The sequence below is a fragment of the Podarcis cretensis genome (genome assembly GCF_951804945.1).
Source record: "Podarcis cretensis genome assembly, chromosome: 1".
Classification (NCBI taxonomy): domain Eukaryota; kingdom Metazoa; phylum Chordata; class Lepidosauria; order Squamata; family Lacertidae; genus Podarcis; species Podarcis cretensis.
In genome coordinates, this window is record NC_137170.1 from 135,207,064 (window position 1) to 135,230,770 (window position 23,707).

The window sequence follows — 23,707 nt, forward strand, 5'->3', positions numbered from 1 at the left end:
GAGGTGGCCAAAGTCTTGGAGTCTCAGCTTCACGATCTGTCTTTCCAGTGAGCATTCAGGGCTGATTTCCTTGAGAATGGAGAGGTTTGATCTCCTGAGCCAATTTCTGGCGGTGTTGGGAGAGCATTCTTCCCCCCACCTCACCAGAACCTTGACACACCTTGAGAGCTGGGGTGGCATAGCAGCTAAGTGCCCAAGGAAACGTGTTGGTTTAGTTTCCAACAGATCAAAGCAGCAGTGGAGGTTTGTCTGTTAGAGCAAAGGGGGCACTGCCCCACCAACGTCCTTCTGCCCTCAACCCATCTGACTGCCTCTGTGTGTGTGGCTGCCATTTTCCTTGGCTCCCCCTGCTGTTGGGCCCCCAGTCCGAATTGGCACCTGGCACCACTGGCACTCATGGATCAATGCCGTAATTTGGAGTGGGGTGTGGGTGGTGCATTCAGACATGCAGTTTTCCTGATTTAACACCCCACTGCTACCTGCTATTTGTTTCATGTGGGAAATGTACACGTATTCATTCAAGTGAACCGAATAGCTGCTTGGCTATAAGTCACTTTGGATTGCCTTGGGCAAGATAACAAATGAAATACAGTGGCGTAGCATGGGGGGTGCAGGGGGGGCCGGCCGCACCGGGTGCAACATCTGGGGGTTAGGGTTAGGGGGTGCAAATCCATGGGTTAGGGGGCGCAAATCCACGGGTTAGGGGGCGCAAATTACTTGCCTTGCCCCGGGTGCTGACAGCCCACGCTACGCCACTGATGAAATAAAATAATAAAAATAAATGATAGTAACAGCAGCCTGGAGTCGTGGCAATAAAAAAGGGAGAAATGGCATGTGGAGGATGGGTTAAGGCCATAGCTGTCAACGTTTCCCTTTTTTAAAGGGAAATTCCCTTATTCCGAATAGGATTCCTCGCAAGAAAAGGAAAAGTTGACACCTATGATTAAGGCCCTCCAAGAGCACCTGCCTGATTTGTCACTCTTTTATACCAACATGTCAGATATTGATCTGTTAGAATCTTATTTCTGCCACGGACTCACCTTCGGTACAATGCTCTGTCTCTGTAACGTGGCGGGAGCAATAGTCATGATCTACTTGACCAGTTTGTCGTAAGGATGACCAATTTAAAAGTGCTTTGAACCAAGTGAAATGTTCCGGAGCCGCGAAGAGTTTCCATGCCGCTTTGGGGAAGCAGCTGCGCGCTCCAAGTTCAGCACGTGCAGCTTACTGAGAACGACTTGCAAATGAAAATGGCAGCCTTCCGGACAAGCGCACGTTGCGAACGTGATCCTAAGGCTGCCCTTGGATGGGAAAACCAGACCCGCGGAGTTGAAAGGACCGGGATCCTGCTCAGGGCAGGAGGATTTAGGATTTGCAGACGCGCCGCTTTCCCTCCAGGGACAAAGAAGAATGCGCGGGGCGCCTCCCCCTCTTGCAAGGATCGCGCCCAGAGGCTGCGAGGAGCCGCGCGGACGCCCCGGGCGCGCGGCTCGCTTTTTCGTTGCGCGCGCGTCTGGCAGGATGCAGGTGCGCGCAGCTCCGCGGAGGGAGGGCGGGGCGGGGCGGGCGCGGAGCGAGGCGGCCCCCTCGGGGCTGTGGGGCGGCCCGTGGGCCGAGCTGCCCCCTAGAGGCGCCTTCCCGCCGCGCGCGCCCCGGCCCAGCCCCGCACGCACCGATATAAGCGGCGCGGCCGGCGGCCCGAGAGCGCAGTGCCTGGCAAGCGGCGCCCCGAGAGGACGAGCGAGGCGCGCGGAGACGGCGAGGTAGGGAAGGGAGGGGAAGGGAAGGGAAGGGAGGGCGGCTTGCCCGGGCTCGTCCCGCCGCCAGGCTTCTTTGTTCGGCGCCGGCCAGCGGCCCGGAATGTCTTGGTGCGCGGCGGCGGCGGCGGCGGCGGCGAGCGAGGTCGCTTCTCGGTCTGCGGAGCCGAGCGCGGCTCCGGCCCCCGAAGGGCGCGGGGCCAGGGAGGGCAGAAGCGGAGCGCCGGGCCAGCCGAGCCGCGCTTCTTCCCGCGGCGCTCCTCTCCGGACATCGCTGCGCCGCCAGAGCGGATGGACGGCGTCCCGGGGCGGGCATCTTCCTTCGGGAGAGTTTCCTCGTTGGGGCTGCCGGCTGGGCAGCCTGATGGCCAAGCGAGTTGCAGCACTGGGGCTGCACGTCCATTTCCAAACCCAGTGCTAAATGCATGATTCTGGGTGGGTCAGTGGGGCAGGTCAGAAATAATAATGAAGTGCCTGGAATTGCAGCCTATGGATAGGGACCCAGGTGGCACTACCATGCACACTGAAGAAAGTGAGGCTTACTTCTGAGTAAGCGTGCAGGGCATCAGCCTGCAGAGCTACAATGCTGACCACATGCCCTTGGGGGTGTGCACATCAAATGCACTGTGGTGTTTTGGGATGACATTGCACATGTCTAAATAACTGCCTACCACTGAATTAGATCTGATTTTGACGATAAGTGAGATTAAGGAAAATATAATTTTTTTGGAGAATTGTTAGATTTTATTTAAATGAGTGGAGATAAGATTGTAAACAAGTGGGTAATTTGCTTGGAAAAACTTTTTTTGTAACGATGTAAGTGGGAGCGGGAGATGTGAGGAAGTCCAAAGAAGTGATGAAATTATGCTATGATATAAGTAATGTTGTTTATTATTTATGCATTTGTTTTCAAAAAACTTTAATAAATATGTAATAATAATAAAAAAAGACATTGCACATGTCAAGGGACTCTCAGCAGAAATGGGTTGCAGGCGACAGTCAGTGCTTTTGATTCTCAGTGCTAGTCAGGCCAGTTAACAAAGGAGATTTACATCAAGGGGAAATGCTTTGGCCACATCACAGGAATCTGTATGAGGACTGCACTCCTAAGGACACTCATTAGAGAAGTAAGTCTCATTTACCCTAAGCAAACATGCTTAGGACGGCAGGACTCAAACCAACAACTTCAAGTTACAAGAAAGGAGATTCCAACTAAACATCAGGACGATAGTAGGAGCTGTTTGACAGTGGAACAGACTCACCCAAGGAGTTGGTGGGCTCTCCTTCCTTGGAAGTATTTTAGCAGAGCTTGGGTGTCCATCTGTCATGGATGCTTTAACTGAGATTCCTGCACTGCAGGGGGTTGGACTAGATGACCCGGGGGTCCCTTCCAACTCTACAATTCTGTGAGTCAATGATTCTAGGATCACACTGCAGAAGTTTCACAAAGCCACACTTTGAAAAGCGAGAGAACTTGTCACCTGCTCTTTTGTATGCGTATCCCTGTTTCAATAGGAAGCTAAACACCCCTAGAGATAGAAGAGCTGCTTTTGTTTTGTTGTTGTCATTTGTTGGGGTCAGGCAGTCTAGTGGAGCTCCTTCGCTGACAAGCATTCAGGGGACGGGCAATAAACAGCCACCCTGTAACTTTCAGCAGTAATGAGGAGTTGTAAAGTTACTCTGTTTAGTTGCTAAAAGCAGGATAATGAGGGTTAAAAGAAAAAAGTCAGAGTGCCTCATTAAAAGTTTTATGATCCTCTGAAAGTATTAGTGGGCATTCCCAAGAATATTTTATTCTGCAAAGTTTCAAGGCTATGGCAACTTTTTGTTTGTTTGCAAGTTTCGATGTTGCCGTTGAGTCTCAGACTTGCAGGGGAAAGTGACAAAGAGTTGTGCAAAGAGGCCTGTGTTTCTCTTCCCTGGATTTTCCACCAGCAGAAGGTCTGATTCATTGCCAAAGGGTTCCAGGAACAAGTTTTCTTTAAAAAGAGAAAGGGACTCTTCCCTTGCCTTGCACATTTCAGATGTTTCTGTGTGTTTGCCACTGTTTTATTAAATAAGCTACAAAGAGTGAAATGTTAAATGTTCTTTTTCTGTCAACTTTTGACTAAACAGAGCAGACGTTAGGTAGGAAGAGTCACGTGGTTTGATGGGGAAGAAGCAAAGTGTACCACAAAGACACTTTCCACAAGGAATCATTTTTCTTTGAACAGGCTGATATACTTCAGCAGACAGAAAGAAAGGAGCCGTGCTGTTATTTTAGTTGACTTTATTAATAGGTAGCAGCATTGCCTATAAATGTCTTCCAATATCGCATGCCATCTAATATTGCCTGCCTAGTTTTGAAGGTGTAAAATGGTATTAAGTTGGGTTCATGCCCTGTTGGTTTGCTTGATCTCAGTCACAGAATCAAAGTTGGGGAGCTTGTGGAAGAAGAGCTAAAGGAAATGACAACTTCGGAATATTTAGCTAAGACGTTCTGTGGGTGGTTGAGAAGATACAGAGCAACTTTCATGTCTGTTTTTCAGATACACTGCATATGTTTGCACCCAGCCTTAACACAAATAAGACTATCTGATGTAGAATAGGCTGCAATTTTTTTCTACAGCTCCTTTATCATGTCTGTTTGAGGTGATTCTTTAGGGCATTGGACTACTGTTTTTCAGGCATGCTTAATAAAAGTGAGTGATGTGTTTCACTTCACATTGAGCTAATTTAATTCTCTTAATCCAATTGTTCAGATCCTGTTCTTGGGTGGACTGGACTTGGTGGTTCTGGCTTGGGATGGCAGTCAGGTGGATTCTTAGAAATGCTTCCAGAGTTTTGCTTTTAACAATTGTAGACAAAGAACATCAAGTCGCTCTGAAAATATTATTGAATATTTTAAAAGCCCTTCAACAGTGGATAGACTAAAGATTTCAGATTTTTAAGACCAACAGAAGTTATGCCAATAAAATAAGAAATTTTGTCTTTGTTTTAATATTAACCATAATAAATGTTGCTGTGGAATCAGGTGTGTGTGTGTGTGTGGGAGAGAGAGATAGAGAGAGAGAGAAATGTGTAATAGGAACACTATAGGCTCAGTATTCTACTCCTTATGCAGAATGAAATGATAGGCTGACATGGCAGAATTCTGAACTGTGTCATTTCGGATAGCAAGTGTAGTTCTGTATTTTTTAAAGCTCCCTCTCTTAAAAAAACCACTTCGTTTAGAAAAGTAGTGCCATTGGGATAAAGACTTGCCCAGCCCCAGCTCTTGATGTATAAGGTAGGATTTTTACATGGGAAACATTCAAAATAAGAACCCATCTTGCAGTCTGAATTTCACCACCTGATTATCCATAATGTGCAGAATGACTTGAAGTTTGCAGAATTGGGTTCTGCATATTAATTCCAAAATGCCAAAGGCTATGTTAAAAGTAAATTTGCAGCTATGCAGTAACAAAGGCGGGTGCTTTAACTCCATCATGCTTTGCTTCTTGAAGGTAAAGGGGACAAGGGGAGCTATTTGGCTGTGTGATTTGGTTACGGCAGCAAACATTCTCTCACAGAATCAAATTCTTTCTTGGGCAAAGGAAAAGGAAAGGGCAAGCTGGGAAATCAAGTGCCTGGAAGGACTTGGGTTTTTATGTATGAAGAGGATGAATGACTAACAGGGAAGACTGTATAGATCTTTGTTTTCCTGCTATGATTCCAGATGTGGATTGTTTCAGAAACCTAATTTCTCTGTCATCCAACCCAGCTTTAAGTGCAGTCTTACAACAGTTACCCAGCCTGCCATTCTCGCTGCCCTTCTAAATTGAGAGTAAGGGGCAGAATAACTCCCGTCTCCCTGGCCAGAGGACTGAGACCGTCCCAGCTCTGCTTACTGGAACAAGCCCAGACAATAGCCAGACGGGTCTTCTACTGCAATTGTCTTTGGATATGGCTGTCCCTGATCTTCAATATCAACAGCTAATCCCCTTGGTGATTTGAGCATATCACTTTTCTGGCTGGGGCTGCGCATTGTTGGCATGCAAGCATCTAAATAGCATCATGGGGTCTTGCCACACAAACATGGAGGTGGCTGCAGAATAAAAGTAGACTGGGCAGCACACTTTCTTGACCTGGGAGACTTCTGACTGGCATGCAGTAGGACCTCAGAGCCATTCATTAACAAACAGTCAAGATTGCTTTGTTTTACGTTTCAGCTGGCACACTGGGCTAGACTCCCTTGCTATTCTGGGGTGAGCACTGGCAGGGGGCCACAAAGCCTACAATCGGCTTAAATCCTTTTCTTTCATGGGCTGTTATTCTATCCCGTCGCAGCGAGGAGGGGCATGGCTTTTGCCAGGGAATAGTAACTCACCCAATTGTTGATTTCACCGTGTTGATCTAGCACTACCGTTGATCAATCTGAGCTCCTTTTTGAAAACATTTGCTTAAAATTCACACTGAAATTCTCATTGCATTAATTGGAATGTGATCCTTTTAGTGGGACAGTTAAAGTGTAATGAGCTGTTGATTCCACAACATTAAACCAAGTTACTTTTAATGTGCTTGACTCAGTCAGGAGATTCCTTTTTCAGTTTCTATTTCCATTGTGGTGATAAGCCAGTACTGTCAGCTGCAGTAAGCTGATTAAGTCAAAGCAAACATGCCAGAATCCTGCATTTAAGCAAGTAAAACTACATTTTATTTTCTAGTTTTAAGCATGATTAAAACTTCTTTTCCACTCACCCCTTCTTTTCCACTCACTCCTTACAGATTGTAGAGTATTAGTAGTAACTTAATTCTTTAAAGCAAATAAATTATTTTACTAGCTGGTTAGTATTAGGAAAGTAATGGGTAAGATACATCTAGAAAATTTAAAATAGATATGATGAACCCCATTGACGAATAGGCGAAATAAATGTGTTGATTTCCTTCATTTACACAAGTTGAATACTGCACTCCAATTGTGCAAGTTGCTTGCATTGTTTGTGCACTGAATGTCAGAGGAGCAGAGATGGAAAGAAAGGGTAGTAACTGAAAGCCCTCCCAAGGTATAGAAGTCCCAGGGCTACAGTCTAAAAGTCATGTGATGCAGCAACCTTGTTGAAGCTAAGCAGGTTTGGACCCGTTCAGTACCTAGATGAGAGGCCACCTGGGTAACATATGGATTCCCTTCTTTAGCTTCCTGGTGAAAGGGTAGGATACTAATAAACTTTCTCTCTTAAAAACTTAACAATGAGGATTAGAAACTTATTTTGTTTTGGGGGGAGGGGGAGGAATTGGTTATAGCTCTAAAGCAGGGTTTCCCAAACTTGGGTCTCCAGCTGTTTTCGGACTACAGTTCCCATGATCCCTGACCACTGGTCCTGCTAGCTAGGGATGATGGGAGTTGTAGTCCAAAAACAGCTGGAGACCCAAGTTTGGGAAACTCTGCTCTAATGAGTTCCAGCTTCTCTGAGTCGTGTGGTTGTAAATGACATGGTTTTTTTCTTGCTAATAAGATTTTCTTGTTGGTATAACTTAATTTTTTTTTTAGTATCAACACGAGTTGAATGCATAGAAATACCGCATCTCTGCCCCATGGACATGCCATTAGATGTCCAAATCAGCGGCAGCAGAAGCAGTTAGCAGGGATGAACAGGGATGTAGAGAAGTAATTGACATTGGTGGTGCAAGCAGGTAACGTGGGTAGTTTCATGACAAAATTCGCACTCTTTTTATTCCCTTGGGAAACATGTATTTTAAACTATATTGTTTGTGTGAGGCCTCCTCTGTCTGTTTTCATGAAATATGAGGAAGATGGCCCTGATTCCCTGATAGCCACATGTTTGTTTACTGATACAGTGGTACCTCTGGTTACGAACTTAATTCGTTCCAGAGGTCCATTCTTAAGTTGAAACCGTTCTTATCCTGAGGCGCGCTTTTGCTAATGGCGGCTCCTGCTGCGCGACTTCTGCTCGCATCCCAGGGCAAAGTTCGCAACCAGGAGCAACTACTTCCGGGTTAGCGGTGTTGATAACGTGAAGCGTGCGTAACCAGAAGCGCTCGTAAACAGAGGTACCGCTGTATCCTGAACTGGGCCAAAATAACTCAGAAATTCCTAGGCAAATGTTTTTTTTTTACAGAGACATTTCATTTTCTCACCAACCTGCTTTTCCTCTGAATATTCTCCATTTATTTGTGTGCCACCCGCTTCATGCTTGATTTGGGACATTGTAGAGGATGCAAAATGGAGGCCATGTTGCCCCCATGGTTGCTGCTGCTGTTGCCAGTTGCAAGAGCAGCAGCACCCAAAACAACAACACCCCCAGTTGGGAGGAAAGAAAATAAAATAAGTCATTTTACTGCCACTGCTAATGGTGAGTCTCACACTCAAGCAACTGTTTAAGAATTTATGTTTCCCTGGATAAATGTCATGAAATGCCATTCATTTATTTCTGCCCACAAATAAAGTGCAAAATTCTGAGAAGCCTTTTGCACACTTGTCAGAGATGTACCTAAGCTCCATTGCACCACTGGCAAGGAGGTGTATTTGTGCTCCCTCCACATCCCTTGTGCCCTTGGCAAGGAGGTGTATTGGCGCCTCCGAAGCCAGGAGAGACCATGGACAAGAAACTCAAAAGTGTTGCTTTCCATTGCCTTTCTCTTGGGAGGGAGGGCTGCTGAGATGGCCCATGCCAGTGACCAGATTCCTCCACCGAGCTGCCCATAAGTGCCTGTGTGCCTATCAAAGCCACCCAGAGCAGTGGCGGGCAGCCAGGGAGTAGGCAGTGGGGCAGGCTCCTAGCCACTCTAAGCCAGAGGGAAGAGGCTTGATTTTTGTGTCCCCTCCTTTGGTGCCTTTGGTGGGGGCCAAGCTGGCCAACCCCCCAGATCTGCCTCTGCACATGGTGATATGTCTATTGATTGTTTTTAAAACTAAAGAAACCTGCAAATCTTGCAGAGGTTGTACCAGAATTTCTGATATATATACCGTATTTTCCACTCTATAAGACGCACCAGACCACAAGACGCACCTAGTTTTTGGAGGAGGAAAACAAGAAAAAAAATATTCTGAATCTCAGAAGCCAAAACAGCAAGAGGGATCGCTGCGCAGCGAAAGCAGCGATCCCTCTTGCTGTTCTGGCTTCTGGGATAGCTGCGCAGCCTGCATTCGCTCCATAAGACACACACACATTTCCCCTTACTTTTTAGGAGGGAAAAAGTGAGTCTTATAGAACAAAAAATACGGTATATATTTTCAGTAGAGGGCAGTATATTCTGAGTAGTTGTACTAAAACCAATCTTGCTTTGCCAAGACAAACAGTGTTCCTTTCTCTGAAAAAGCATACAGTTTTAACATTTGCAGGTACACACGCAAACACACATACGCCATGTATTAATATCTTGTTAAACACCATTTGACAACAGTAAGAGTGGGATTAAAATATATTGCAGGGGTTGGTGACATGAATAAACAAGGGATTACCTCAAATCAAAGAGAAGTGGGTGAGTCTTTGTTGTGAAGTTGGATGAGTTCTGTGGCATCTGTCCAGGGTCCTGAGCCTGGATGATGTGTGGATGTTTGTCTGTCTTGTGAAAAATCTCAGTAAAGAAAGATAAATCAGATTGTGTTAGGGTCAAACTAGGTGTGACATGGTAGATCTATGAGCTTTATGCTCAGATAAACAGGTTTTGGTGGAGGTAGGCTAAAGAAGCTCAATGGGAGAAGGTATAGAACCCATGGCTAAATTTGCCTTTTCACCTAACTGAGTACACTTTCTGTACTGGATCTCAGCAGTGGAGAAGGTGACATTTGGAGGACAGACCTTGTATGTGAGGAGGGCTACCCTCATCTCCACGCATGCAACCCCTTTGCTGCTAAAATATAGCTTCTTCCTGATGTTGGGAGCTCTGGGTTTAAACAACAGATTTGCTACCATCGTGTTTCTAGTTTGGTCCTCAGGAAGGACATTGGAGAACCCAACTGTCAGAATTCAGGGCCGGTCAGAGGTATGTGCCTATCTCTCCAGGCACCGGCTGAATTCTTTCGACCTCCCTCCGGCGACTCCCGGTAGGAAAAACACACGAGGTCCGTTCCGGCGATTTTCCTCAGGCTGTGAGGAAAACACACCAATTGCTTCTCCTCCTTCTCCTCCCTGCATATCCCCAGGGAGGGGAATCAGACACAGACAGAAATGTATCTACATGTTTTATTCCTGTCTTCAGTTCAGTACAGAGAAAACATGTCTGCTCTCTTCAACAAACAGAGAGAAACTCAAACTCCACCCATGTACATCCTGTACAGGTCATATAACACACACACTGAGCTAACATCCGGTGCTCAGTACAGAATGGACTGCCCCTTTGTTTCCATGGCAACAGTCACACACATCCTGTTTGGCTTTCCAGCCACAAGCAGCTGACTTGGCTGCTGGAGCCTTTGCTTGCTGCAGCATTGCTGCTTTAGAATAACATACTCCCCCTAAAGTATCAATGCGTGCTGCTAGCAAAGCGTCATCCAGAGAAGAAAACAAACAGTTGTTATACTTATAACACTCCCCTGTTGTTTCAGTTCCATCCTTGGAACTACCCGCCACTGGTTTTACCAATGTACCTCTCTGGTTGTGTGACTTCCAAGGAATGAGTGCTTCTGCATTACCTTGGTTAGCAACTCTCTGTTGTGCCTTTGTCTCTGACTCAGACACAGCTTCAATTTGACCTTGGTCGTTTACAACAGCAACACATGCAATAGCTTGGTTGGCAAACTCTTTTGAATACCTCTTGGGTGGTACACCCTTCGTTGCTCTCTCAGACCTACGTAAGAGGTGCTGCTCTTCTCTGCTTTCTGGTTCAGCCTCTGAACTCTCTGAAGAACCAGTACTAAGCTTAATCAGTGGTTCATCCTCCTCTTCTGAGGGTCTAGTCATTGTGTGAGATTTCCTCTCAATGACTGTGACAACTGAGCTGTCTGAGCTATCGCTGTCATCATCAGTACTACTGAACTCAATAAGATCAAACTCATCATCATCATCATCAGAATCATCCACATCACCTGTGGGAAATGTGTGAACAATCACTCGCTCCTGTTCAGGAGCACTCTCTAGGAATTTTGTGAGAATCACCTTACCAGATTCAGACAAAATTACTCTGTAGAGACCCTTTTCATAACCCACAAAAATGCCTCTGGCATTCTTTACTCCACCCGGAGCTTCTGTTCTCACATGAGACCCAAAAACCTTGAAATGGGCAACAGAAGGTTTTCTGTGGAACAGTTTCTCAAAAGGAGAACTTCCCAATTCTTTTGAAACCTTTCTCAACCACGTGTAACAAAATGACATTAGTGACTCAGCCCAGTACTCATGTGGCAGATGTGAACTAAGCAATTGCGCTTCCATTCCCTTTTGCAATTCTTTGTTCACCCTAACACAGATACATCTGTTCCAAGCTTCTTCGGAAGCTGCAATTTTGTGTCTTATCCCTTTCTTCTTCAGGAACCTCTGGAAATCCTGTAAGAGAAAAATTGGCTTCTCATCTGTGCAAAGACAATCTATGTCAGCATCATGCATATTTTTAACCTTGTCACAAAACTCTTTAAACCTTTCTAAGGCTTCTTTCGGTCTCTCCAAAAGATAAATCCAGACAAAACCTGTGAAAGAATCAACACATATTAGGTAATACTTTGCATTGCCTCTAGATGGTGCTAAAGGACCAATCACATCAGCATACACCCGCTGAAATGCCTTGTCGACCCTCGAGGTGACCTGCTTGGCGTTCTTTTCAGCTACACCTGCAAAAGAAATCATGTTAGAATCACAAGAATTACATTCCATGTAATCACTTTGATCAAAAGTCAACAAATACAGTCCATCTTTCTCTTTGGCAGAAAGATACAACTCTCCATCTTTGTAGATCTCGCAGTGTTGATCATCATAGGACAGTTTTAGTCCCTTCTTGGCAATCTGCGAAACGCTGAGCAGATTGTACTTCAACTCTGGAACCAAATAAACATTGTTTATAGTCAAGTTCAGACTTTTAAGATACACAGTCCCAATTCCGGTGGCTTCCAGCTCTCGACCGTTGGCTTGTCGTACAACGAAGCTTTGCTTCTTAAACGACGAAAACAAATCCCTGCGATGGGTCATGTGAACCGTCGCTCCCGTGTCTAAAATGAAGGAATTCCCCACTTGTGGTGTGGCTTTTAGGGACATCAAAGCCGTTGCAGGCTTCGCCTGTGACTTGGCATGACTTCTGCCTGACGCCTCAGACTTCGTGGAGCTTCCCTTGGCTCCTTTGTTCTGACGTGGCTCCTTGCAGTACCGCTGAAGATGCCCAGTCTGCCCACAATTGTGGCATCGGACAACGTTCAAAGCTACGGCGTCTCCTCCAGTAGCTACAGCAGTGGGGGTGTTAGAACTCCGTTCTTGACTCCCCCTGTCCTTCACTTCCAGGGCGGCAAGTCTGTCATGTTCGTTCAGAACCACGGCAAAGACCCTGTCCGACGTTAAGTCTTGCGCTGGGAGAGACCCCAGCTGACTGGCAACCGTTTTGTAAGTCCGATTCAGGCTGTTGATCACCATGAAGCAAAACACTTCCTCCTGCAGACGGAAATTGCGTTCCACCATCTGTTGACGCAGAAATTTCATTTCCGTCAGGTGCGCTTGAACATCTCCATCAGGCGCAAGCCTCAGGTTAGTCAGCTTCTCAAAATACAGCAACGCTGAAGAACCTGCATCTCTCTGATGTGTCCTTCTCAGCGTGTCCCAAACATCTTTCGCGTGCGGTAAATCTTGTATATGAATAAGCTGAGAGTCTGACACGCACAGAATTATAGCAGTTCTGGCCTTCATATCCTGTGACTCCCAAACAGGCGTTGGTGCTGCAGGGATGGGGTTCTCAATCACCCTAAACAGTCTCTGATTCTGCAGCAAGGCCTTCATCTTAATAGACCAAGATACATAATTGTCACTGGTCAGAAGGGGTGGAGAAGGCAGAACTCCCTTCTTGGCATCCATTTTGAGTCCTTGCATTGACTCTCAAACACAAGCCTCTAAAATCCAATAGCTGGCTTGTTTACACTCTGTGCACCTGGCAGCAATAACACTGGCTGCTTGGAAAGTCCCTTTCCAACAGTTCCTTTGTAAAGGCCTAGTCAAAACACGAGCTGTTTGTGCCTCTCTGGGCATAGCCTGACTTCCAGCCCTTATCTGCGTTGCTAAGCAACCACATTCCTTTCCTTGGACAGGAAAAACCACAGGAATGTTTGGAATGCAGACTCTTCTCTCTCGGAGCTGTTTTTCCCAAACGTTGCTCCCATGAAGCAGAGAATTAATCCATCTGCATTCACACTCTTAAGCCCAAAAATCTCATACCTGGGCTCCGTAGCTTGGCTTTCAGCTTCTTCTGGTCAGCTTCTAGCTGCAGAGAATCAGCCTCCATCTCAGGCTCCTATTTCTGCAGAGTTCCATGGATCGTAGCAACCATCCTCTGCTACCAATGTCAGAATTCAGGGCCGGTCAGAGGTATGTGCCTATCTCTCCAGGCACCGGCTGAATTCTTTCGACCTCCCTCCGGCGACTCCCGGTAGGAAAAACACACGAGGTCCGTTCCGGCGATTTTCCTCAGGCTGTGAGGAAAACACACCAATTGCTTCTCCTCCTTCTCCTCCCTGCATATCCCCAGGGAGGGGAATCAGACACAGACAGAAATGTATCTACATGTTTTATTCCTGTCTTCAGTTCAGTACAGAGAAAACATGTCTGCTCTCTTCAACAAACAGAGAGAAACTCAAACTCCACCCATGTACATCCTGTACAGGTCATATAACACACACACTGAGCTAACATCCGGTGCTCAGTACAGAATGGACTGCCCCTTTGTTTCCATGGCAACAGTCACACACATCCTGTTTGGCTTTCCAGCCACAAGCAGCTGACTTGGCTGCTGGAGCCTTTGCTTGCTGCAGCATTGCTGCTTTAGAATAACACCAACTTCTCTTTATTTTTACTTTTTGTATTAAAACTTGCCTTATCAGGTCAGCTTACAGTGAAAGATTTAAAACACCATGCCATAATGACTACATAAAGATAAAACAAAAAGAGCAAATCTGTGCAGAGTTGGTCCCTTTCTGATCCTGTTCTCTCTCTTATCCAATAACACAGCAGCTTGTGGAGGAGCAGAGAAGAGAAAGAGAAAGAACTTGGCAATTTCGGAATGGACAATTGTGGGGCATAGATTTGTTGGTGTTTTGGAAATAAACAGCTGCTGCACCTTACACACCCTAGAATTAGTGAAGCAGTTGGGCTGGGCATTTAAACTGCATCTTAAAATTCAACGTCTGTATAAACACTATTAATCCATAGATTTGTCCAACCAGCAGATTAATAAAAACAACTTCAGTTTAGCAGCCTCACACCCCAGGATTTTTCGAAAGATGAAAGGGAATTGACTGGATTGGCCTTTTTAGAAGGGGAGAAAGCCACCACGAAGAATATCCTGTCCTTTTCACTAGATGACAAGGGCATTCTGAGTGGGGTGTTCCTTGCAAATTGGGGGGAGATAGAAGAGAAGGTGTTCATCAGACACCTTGATCCTGACAATTCAGAGAAGCCTTTTTGAACCTTGGGTTCCCCTATATTGTTGGACTACAACTCCCATCACCCCTGACCAATGGTCTTGCCAGATAGGGATTATGGGAGTTGTTGTTCAACAACATCTGGGGTCCCAAGGTTTAGAAAGGCTGGATTAGAGCCTGAAAGGTTTTAAAAAGCAAAGCAGACCATATTACTTCTAAGTGAGCCCACAACCTGACCGGTAGCCAGTGTAGTATTTTAAGGGCAGATGTAATGTGCGTCCACCATTGTGATGGGTGAAGCTGCCATATTCTGGACCAGGTGCAGTTTTCAAACTCTCTTCACAGGCCATACCACGTAGAGGGCACTCCAGTACTCCAATCTTGAGATCGACAAGGCATACCTCCTATTAGCTGCTTCCTTCTTAGGTGGATGGAAGGCAGCCGTGGTTCTGCCCCAGGAGGAGAGGGTTGAGCTTTCCAACTCCATGTCTTACCTTGACACTATGAGGGCTGTTTCTCATTATAACTAACTGAATTGTGGCAGGGAGTAAAAGAAAGCAGCTGGTCATGGTTTTGTATCTCCTACATAACCACATCTGAGCTGCCCACAATTTTTCACTGCCTTCCCCTGTTCAGAAGACTTCTTTTTTGCTTCAGTTGTCCACAGCATGCATTCCCAAAGCAGTCTCTTGATGGCTGCAGATTCAGTCCTTCCTGATGCTATGAGGAGGATGTTTTATCCAGTGTTGTTGATTACGTTTGGTCTTTGGTCAGTCTGCAGAAGCACGCCTTGGCCATCTTGCCAGACTTTCCATTACGAGGGTGATCTTTAATGGGGAAGAGGGAGCTCCGAGATGTTCATAAAAGGAGGCTGCCAGATAAGTACTTTCTTGGCTTCCACATGTAACTGCTTGCTAAATCAAATTAACGCTGCCCCACAGGCCAGAGTAAGCAGAGAAGGGAGCAGGTTACTAGTTCAATAGGCAAGTTCTGTAAAAGTGGGGCCTGGCAACCATCCAAAAAGGGGTGGGGGGGTGTAGGCAACTTTGCATGAAATAAGTACACTCGTACCTTGGAAGTCGAATGGAATCCATTCCAGAAATCCGTTCAACTTCCAAAATGTTTGAAAACCAAATCGTGGCTTCTGATTGGCTGCAGGAAGCTCCTGCAGCCAATCAAAAGCCATGGAAGCCCTGTCGGACATTCGGGTTCCAAAAGAACATCTGCAAACTGGAACAATCACTTCTGGGTTTGCGGCGTTAGGGAGCCAAAATGTCTGAGTTCCAGGGTCTTTGACAACCAAGGCATGACTGTATTGGAAATGCATAATCTTAACTCTTAATGGTGTGGTTGGGTTGTGTATATTTTCAAAGGGAAGAAACAAGTGTGGTCATTTTCAACCAGTGCTTTGACTTCCATATCTCCATCTCAGGGGTGGGGGACCTTTTACAGCCTAAGGTTCCTTCATGGGCAGCCTTCTGGGGGCCACAGTGGGGAGTAGAGTGACAGGTATTATTCTTACCTTGTACAAGAAATGTTAGTGGTTTCTATAAACACCCCCAGCATGCACACACCATCTCACACCGCCTCCACCGTTCCAGGCAACCAAGAGTCCAAGAGCCCATTCCAGTTGCGCAGAAGCACAGAGTGAGTACAGAGCAGGGCTTCTGAAGAGGGCATGGCCATGGGGTGTGTGGCCTGGTAACAGCCCCAGGGACCATACCGAGAGGCCTGGAAGGCCACGTTCAGGCCCAGGCCTAAGATTCCCCACCCAACTAAAAGTTTCCGCCTTCTGATACGTAAGTGGCAGGCATTCTTTCGAAAAGCTCTAAGGAGCACAAATCACAGCATCTCTCTCTGTGTTGTAGGCACATTCCAGATCCTAGAATACCATGCACTCCTCAGCGACTCATGTATCCCATAATACATTAAACTATCCTGAGTTTGGAGAGCAGTTTGTTTGATGAAACTGCTGCCAGTGAGGAAAGTTGCTGCGTGGAGAGGGGGGCGTGGCATGTCCACCTACCTGAGGAACTGAAATACACCTGGCTGGAGATAGTCTTACCACCCCCACTTAAACTAGGCTCAAAAGTGTGATTGTGCCACAAGGCCAGAAAGGCACCCAACTGTACATCTTTGCCTCTGTGTCTGGGCACATGTGCCTGGAATGTAGTGAGATCTGACGTGAAGAAATGGTCGCCTTCTTTGAGCTTGGGGGTCACGAGGCGCTTGCTCTCATGTTGACACAGCGCCACCCAGAGGGAACCACTGCACTAGCGCTCCTTGGAGCCATTCAGCATCTCTCTTTAGGCTTTGCTGGGTCTGTTGCCACCACCGTCTGATAGCAGCACAGAGACTGGCCACAAAAGGAGATCTGAGATGAATGAAGAAGGGCTGGATTCTGGTTTCAGTGCCATGAGTTTAAATTTTCAGAACTCTTCTGAGCCAATGTAAATGATTACAAGGGGATAAGACAACCTGCTGGAGTTGCTCAAAGATAAAACCATTGTTAAATCAGAAAAGAGCAGTTTCTGAAGGCTTTTAGCCATTTCTCATCCTGACTGATTCTCGTAATAACTGATGCTTCAGATCTTTCAGTTCCAATATATTTATAGCAGTGAGATTCAGTTAGTTTTATTCTAAATGCTTAAAAAGCTGAAAGAAATGCCAAGCATTCTGGAGAAGTCTCAATTGTAAGTCTTTTTCTTTCTTTACATATTTAGCTCTCAGTGGTACTTCCCTGTTCCACACTTTCTCATATACTTCCAGCCTTCACAGTAATCCTTTCCACTTCTGACTACATAAAATACCACCACTGTCCCTCTGTTCTGTGAAAAAGCTTCACCTATTGAATTTCTGCCTAATCCATAAAGTTTATGCATGTTTTTCTAGCAAAATAAGCACGCCACACCACTATGACAATCTATGTACAATATACCCATATTTAGAAGACTATGTGCAGTATTAAAACCTATATTTCAACAAGTGGAGTCTAGCTGAAAGCAGTGAGTTGTGGGGGAATGTCTGCCTTTCTTATGAAGTCAGACTTAAGACTTGCAGTGCAATTCTGAGTGGCGTTGGGGTGCATGTGAAGTGGTGTATCACTCGCCATACAGAGCAGGGGGGGTGGGGGACCTGCTTCCTCCCCCGCCCAGGCTTTTTCTCAATCCTTTCCCCCCCCCCCCAATTGTGGAGGATGATTTATACAGGCTCCATACTGGCATCAAGGAGGAGTGGGAATCCTGAGGCCTCTGAGACAAATGAAGGCTGCACCTGCCTGGATGTGGAATAGAATAGAATAGAATTTATTATTTATACCCCGCCCATCTGGCTGGGTTTCCCCAGCCACTCTGGGCGGCTTCCAACAAAGTATTAAAATACAGTGGTCTGTTAAACATTAAAAGCTTCCCTAAAGAGGGCTGCCTTCAGATGTCTTCTAAAAGTCTGGTAGTTATTCTTCTCTTTGACATCTGGTGGGAGGGTGTTCCACAGAGCAGGCGCCACTACTGAGAAGGCCCTCTGCCTGGTTCCCTGTAACTTGGCTTCTCGCAGTGAGGGAACCGCCAGAAGGCCCTCGGAGCTGGACCTCAGTGTCCGGGTAGAACGATGGGGGTGGAGACGTTCCTTCAGATATACTGGGCCGAGGCCGTTTAGGGCTTTAAAGGTCAACACCAACACTTTGAATTGTGCTCGGAAACATACTGGGAGCCAATGTAGACTGGTGTTATGTGGTCTTGGTGGCCGCTCCCAGTCATCAGTCTAGCTGCCGCATTCTGGATTAGTTGTGGTCACTTTCAAAGGTAGCCCCACATAGAGCGCATTGCAGTAGTCCAAGCAGGAGATAACTAGAGCATGCACCACTCTGGCAAGACAGTCCGCAGGTAGGGAGGGTCTCAGCCTGCGTACCAGGTGGAGTTGCTAGACAGCTGCCCTGGATACAGAATTGACCTGCGCCTCCATGGACAGCTGTGAGTCCACTAGCTGCATCATGGAGGAATGGTGGGATATAAATGTCAGAAAAGCAATCAAAGTAAAAAAAAAAGTTTTATCATAGAAAAATGATATGGAAAGGAAGACCAACTATATAAAAACCAATCTGGTCTTCATCAAAACACTATTGCACAGGGTCATCCAGTGAAATTAACTGCCTGCAAATTTGGGAGAAGCAGGTGTGAGTACTTTTTCACAAAGTGTGCAATTGGTCTATGAATATAGTTGCTGCAGAATGTTCTAATAATCACCAGCACAAATAGTTTTTGAAAGTGCTGCATAAATTTGAATAATTTTATCAGTAGTTTATCAATCGTTTTCCAGTAGTCTTTGACTATAATCTGTGGGGAAAGAAGCTCCAGGCATTGCCCTTCTGACTAGTGTGTTTTACCTTGGGCAAGTAGTGAGAACAGTCACATAACTGGGTTCTCTAAATTTGTACTTGTATCCAGATAAGGCTTCCTTCTTATCATTTGCTCTCACAACTTCTTTGTGTGGAAAGGAACATCCTAATTCTGTAAAAATGCATTTTGCCAAACCATTCAGTCTGTGCCAAGAGAACCCAAGATAAATACATTAAATACCGTATTTTTCGCCCCATAAGACGCACTTTTTCCCCTCCAAAAATGAAGGGGAAATCTGGGTGCGTCCTATGGGGCGAATGCAGGCTTTCGCTGAAGCTTGGAGAGCGAGAGGGGTCGGTGCGCACCGACCCCTCTCGCTCTCCAGGATTCAGGAAGACATCCGCAGCCTGGGGAGCCCTGCAGGAGGTCCGGCAGGGATGTCTAGGCTGCGGATAGCAGCCTGCTTCCCGGAGCATCGGGTGCCCTGAAGCAGAGCGCCCCGTGCGCCAGGCAGACATCCGCAGCGTGGGGAGCCCTGCAGGAGTTCTCCGCAGGGTTCCCCACGCTGCGGATAGCAGCCTGCCGCCCGGTGGGCGGGGCGCCCTGAAGCAGAGCGCCCCGTGCGCCGGGCAGACATCCGCAGTGTGGGGAGCCCTGCAGGGGTTCCCCGCAGGGCTCCCCACGCTGCGGATAGCAGCCTGCCGCCCGGTGGGCGGGGCGCCCTGAAGCAGAGCGCCCCGTGCGCCGGGCAGACATCCGCAGCGTGGAGAGCCCTGCAGGGGTTCCCCGCAGGGTCCCCCACACTGCGGATAGCAGCCTGCCGCCCGGTGGGCGGGGCGCCCTGAAGCAGAGCGCCCCGTGCGCCGGGCAGACATCCGCAGTGTGGATAGCAGCCTGCCGCCTGAGGCAGACATCGGCCAGCCCCACAAGCTCAGGGAGGCGCAGCGCCGTTCCTCGACCTGGTTCGGTTTCCCCGACCTGCTTTTGGGTGGGAAATAAAGGAATTTTTTTTTCCTTTATTTCCCCCCCAAAAAACTAGGTGCGTCCTATGGGACGGAGTGTCCTATGGGACGAAAAATACGGTAATTGCTGTCACCACCAACTCATGATAAATCTGGTAAAGGGTGTGGAAAATCAAATGGTTGTTGCGGTAGGTAGATATCAAATTCTGAAGCAGTAACTTTTGCCTTTTCAAATTGCTTAGGGCCAACCCAAGGCACGATGATGCCTCATACAATGAAATATAAATGGCACCTCTTCTTCCACTAATGAACACCTGTGGTCTTGCCCAGCTCCTCTTCATGTCTACACAACTCATGCAGAAGAACTTTCCACTGAAAATGTCATGGTTCAGATCTGTCTGTCATCAGTCTTGCCACCCTTAATGGCATCCCAAACCGCTACTTGACTTAATGTAAAGACTGCTGTCTTTCTCCAAGGTTATTTAGAAAAAAAATGTTTGGGGATTTACTGGGCAAACATTGCACTACAGTTCTCAATTTTATGCAGCCTCATCAAAAATACCACTAAAATTGTAAACGCCGTGAACACTATAAACTGATGGCCCCATCCAGCAAGATTTGATTTTAGTGCTTTCTAAAGCAAGGGATGGGACGCAGGTGGCGCTGTGGGTTAAACCACAGAGCCTAGGACTTGCCGGTCAGAAGGTTGGTGGTTCGAACCCCCGCGACGGGGTGAGCTCCTATTGCTCGGTTCCCTTCTCCTGCCAACCTAGCAGTTTGAAAGCACGTCAAAGTGCAAGTAGATAAATAGGTACCTTTCCGACGGGAAGGTAAACAGCGTTTCCGTGTGCTGCTCTGGTTCGCCAGAAGCAGCTTAGTCATGCTGGCGTCATGACCTGGAAGCTGTACGCCGGCTCCCTCGGCCAGTAAAGCAAGATGAGCGCCACAACCCCAGAGTCTGCCATGACTGGACCTAATGGTCAGGGGTCCCTTTACCTTTAAAGCAAGGGATGACAGTGTTTGCCAGCAATTTTCAAAAACTTTGATGGGTTTATTCTAGTGGGAGGCCTGAGTATTGCAGGCTAACCTTTTAGCCTAGAATTGTAGTATTGAAACTACTAGGGTAAGCAGATAGGATACATTGATTATATTGAGAGCTGTATGATTTAAGTTATAGATAACAGACACCCAGCAGTTATTTAACCCTGATATCTTACAGCCAGAGACTGCAGTGCAGCAGAACTATCACTTAAAGAAAAAGTGTACAAAATGCCAATGTTTCCTTTCTACTGTTTTCTGAATATTTTTATGGCAATGGTGGTAGTTTGTTTAAAATCTGAAGGGTGTCGTGTAAGATGCCACTTAACCAAAACATTCAGTGCACAAATTGTCTCTGGACTGGTGGTCAGGTTATTTGGGATGAAGGCATTTGTTTAAAAATGGCTGTTTTTGTTAACCAAGATGCTTATCCTTTCTCTTCTTGCTGCTTTGTTTTGCCTTAGGCTGCCTCCATCCCAGATCGACCAGCTATGAATACCATTGATTTGCCAACCCTATTTGAACATGTGGAAGGGGAGAATTTCACTGAAACCAACTTGACTTGTGGCAGTGGAGACTGCATCACTGTGGACTCCTTATCATGCTCAGCTATGCTCAACAGAAATGCCCTGCTTTACACCCTCTCCATTTTTTATATATTTATATTTATGATAGGCTTAGTGGCCAATTTTGTGGTTGTCTGGATGAACTTCCAAGCCAAAACAACTGGCTACGAAACTCATCTCTATATCTTCAATCTAGCCATTGCTGACCTGTGTGTGATCATCACTCTTCCAGTCTGGGTGGTCTCCCTTGTTCAGCACGGCCAGTGGCACATGGGAGAGATCACTTGCAAGATCACTCACCTCGTGTTTTCCATCAATCTGTATGGGAGCATCTTCTTCCTGGCATGCATGAGCGTGGATCGATATCTCTCCGTGGCCTGCTTCACAACCTCCAGCAGTGTTAAAAAGAAGAGGATCCGCCGTTGCATCTGCATCTTTGTCTGGCTTTTTGCTTTCTTGGTGTCTATCCCCGACACCCACTACCTGAAGACCGTTTCCTCCAACAATGAGACCTATTGCCGCCCTGTCTACCCGGAGGAGAATGCTAAGGAGTGGCTGGCTAGCATGGAACTGAGCTCTGTCATTCTAGGTTTTGTCATTCCTTTCCCCATCATTGCCATTTTCTATTGTCTCCTGGCAAGAGCCATATCTGCCTCTAGTGACCAAGAGAGGAAGAGCAATGGGAAAATAATTTTTTCCTATGTCATTGTGTTTCTGGTCTGCTGGCTGCCGTACCACGTCGTGGTCTTGCTTGACTTGTTGCTGACCTTCCATTTCCTTCCCTTCAGCTGCCACATGGAGAGCTTCCTCTTTGTGGCTCTTCATGTCACTCAGTGCTTGTCTCTGGTTCACTGCTGCGTCAACCCCATACTCTACAGCTTCATCAACCGAAACTACAAGTATGAGCTCATGAAGGCGTTCATCTTTAAGTACTCTGCCAAAACAGGCCTCACCAAACTAATCAATACTTCCAGGGTATCAGAAATGGAGTACTCTGCTCTGGAACAAAATGCTAAATGATCACAGCTTCACAAGAGACTTTTTCTGTGCTCTGTCTTTAGCTGGACAATAAATTTGACCTAATATAATACAAATACAAACATGACTGTGCTTTTTTCGGAACAAATCATGTACCACCAAAATACTGCATTTTAAATGTTTTCTTGTGTTATTTCTGCCATTAGCTAGTCCACACTGTTCAGTTATGCTATTGGGAGTGGGAGGGAAATATACAGTAAACAAAGCTATCTTGTGGTAAAGATGTTCCTTATTTTATTATATCCCACTTGGGGAGCAGATAGGCCCTTCCCTAGCTACCTTGACTTCACTGTATACATTTTTACAGTGTGTATTTAAAGAAAGCAGACCTCTATTTTCTTGCTTTTGCAATTATACTGGAAAATCAAATATATTTAATCATGCATTTGAAGCTTCTTGTCATCAAATATAGAATGCTGTCCTTTTAATGTTAGAATTCCATTCAGTTTACTGTTGTAAGAGTAGTACTTATAACAATTGTTAAATGAAAAATATATGTTCTTCTCTTCTAAGATGGCCTTGGCAATTTTTTTGTGGCAATATAGTTGTAATCTAGATTTTTTTTAAAAAATATAATGCTCATTATACCATGTGATTATTGTGTAAAGATGTGTTTCAAAACCCTCACACACTTATTTCATTCAGTGTCCCATCTCCTTATTTGTAAATTATTTTTTGAAAAAATAAATATATTTGAAAACGAAGCAGGAGTAGCATTTCATTTATTTATTTTACATTTACTTTATGATTTTTACATTTCTTTCTGCAAAGGAAGAATAATCAGATACTCTTTTTAGAGGGGGACAGTGGCGTCTACCTCCCAATAACATCTGCACCATGGTAGCAGTAGACAAGGCAGGCTCTCTTCTGAGGGATTGTGAGATTTCCCGTGAGATTCCCAGAGGTATCTTTTGGAAATAAAAGGACCTTATCTATCTCTGACAGCCTCCTCCTCCGTGGCTTGCACTATGGTCAGTGCAGGAAACCAAGGGAAACATTCCTTCCTTCCTTCCTTCCTTCCTTCCTTCCTTCCTTCCTTCCTTCCTTCCTGCTGGACCTGCCTCAAGACTCTTTAAAGTGTTGATCTGTAACTAACAAATATAGGTAGGTAGCCGTGTTGGTCTGCCATAGTCAAAACAAAATTAAAAAATTCCTTCCAGTAGCATCTTAGAGACCAACTAAGTCATACCATACCAATACTCATACTCAATACTCATATCAATAACAAACTTAGTTGGTCTTTAAGGTGCTACTGGAAGAATTTTTTTATTTTGTTTCGACTAACGAAGATGTTAGTCCTTAAGGTGCCACAATTTTTTGTTCTGTTTTTTGCTGCAACAGATTAACATGGCTGCCTCTCTGTAATTTGTAAACTCCAAATTACTTGTACTTTTTACTTGCTGTTTTTACATCCGCATGTTGATGCTCCAAACATTATATTTTGAATGCTAATGCTTCATTTTGTAGTTAGACATGCTGTGGTATT

At 45.9% G+C, this 23,707-nt stretch overlaps 1 protein-coding gene across 2 annotated transcripts; it reads left to right on the plus strand.

Annotated features, from left to right (window-relative positions):
- Positions 1 to 1,615: 1,615 nt before the first annotated feature.
- ACKR3 (atypical chemokine receptor 3) lies at positions 1,616 to 22,925 on the plus strand. Of its 2 annotated transcripts, none has more exons than XM_079982072.1 (2): positions 1,616 to 1,763; positions 21,082 to 22,925. In XM_079982072.1, exon 2 carries the CDS (start codon positions 21,109 to 21,111, stop codon positions 22,201 to 22,203), a length of 1,095 nt encoding a protein of 364 aa, XP_079838198.1. In that variant the 5' UTR covers positions 1,616 to 1,763; positions 21,082 to 21,108; the 3' UTR covers positions 22,204 to 22,925. The 2 variants fall into 2 exon arrangements, with proteins under 2 accessions (XP_079838198.1, XP_079838199.1); XM_079982073.1 differs by lacking the exon at positions 1,616 to 1,763 and adding an exon at positions 19,835 to 20,031.
- The last annotated feature ends 782 nt before the right edge of the window (positions 22,926 to 23,707 follow it).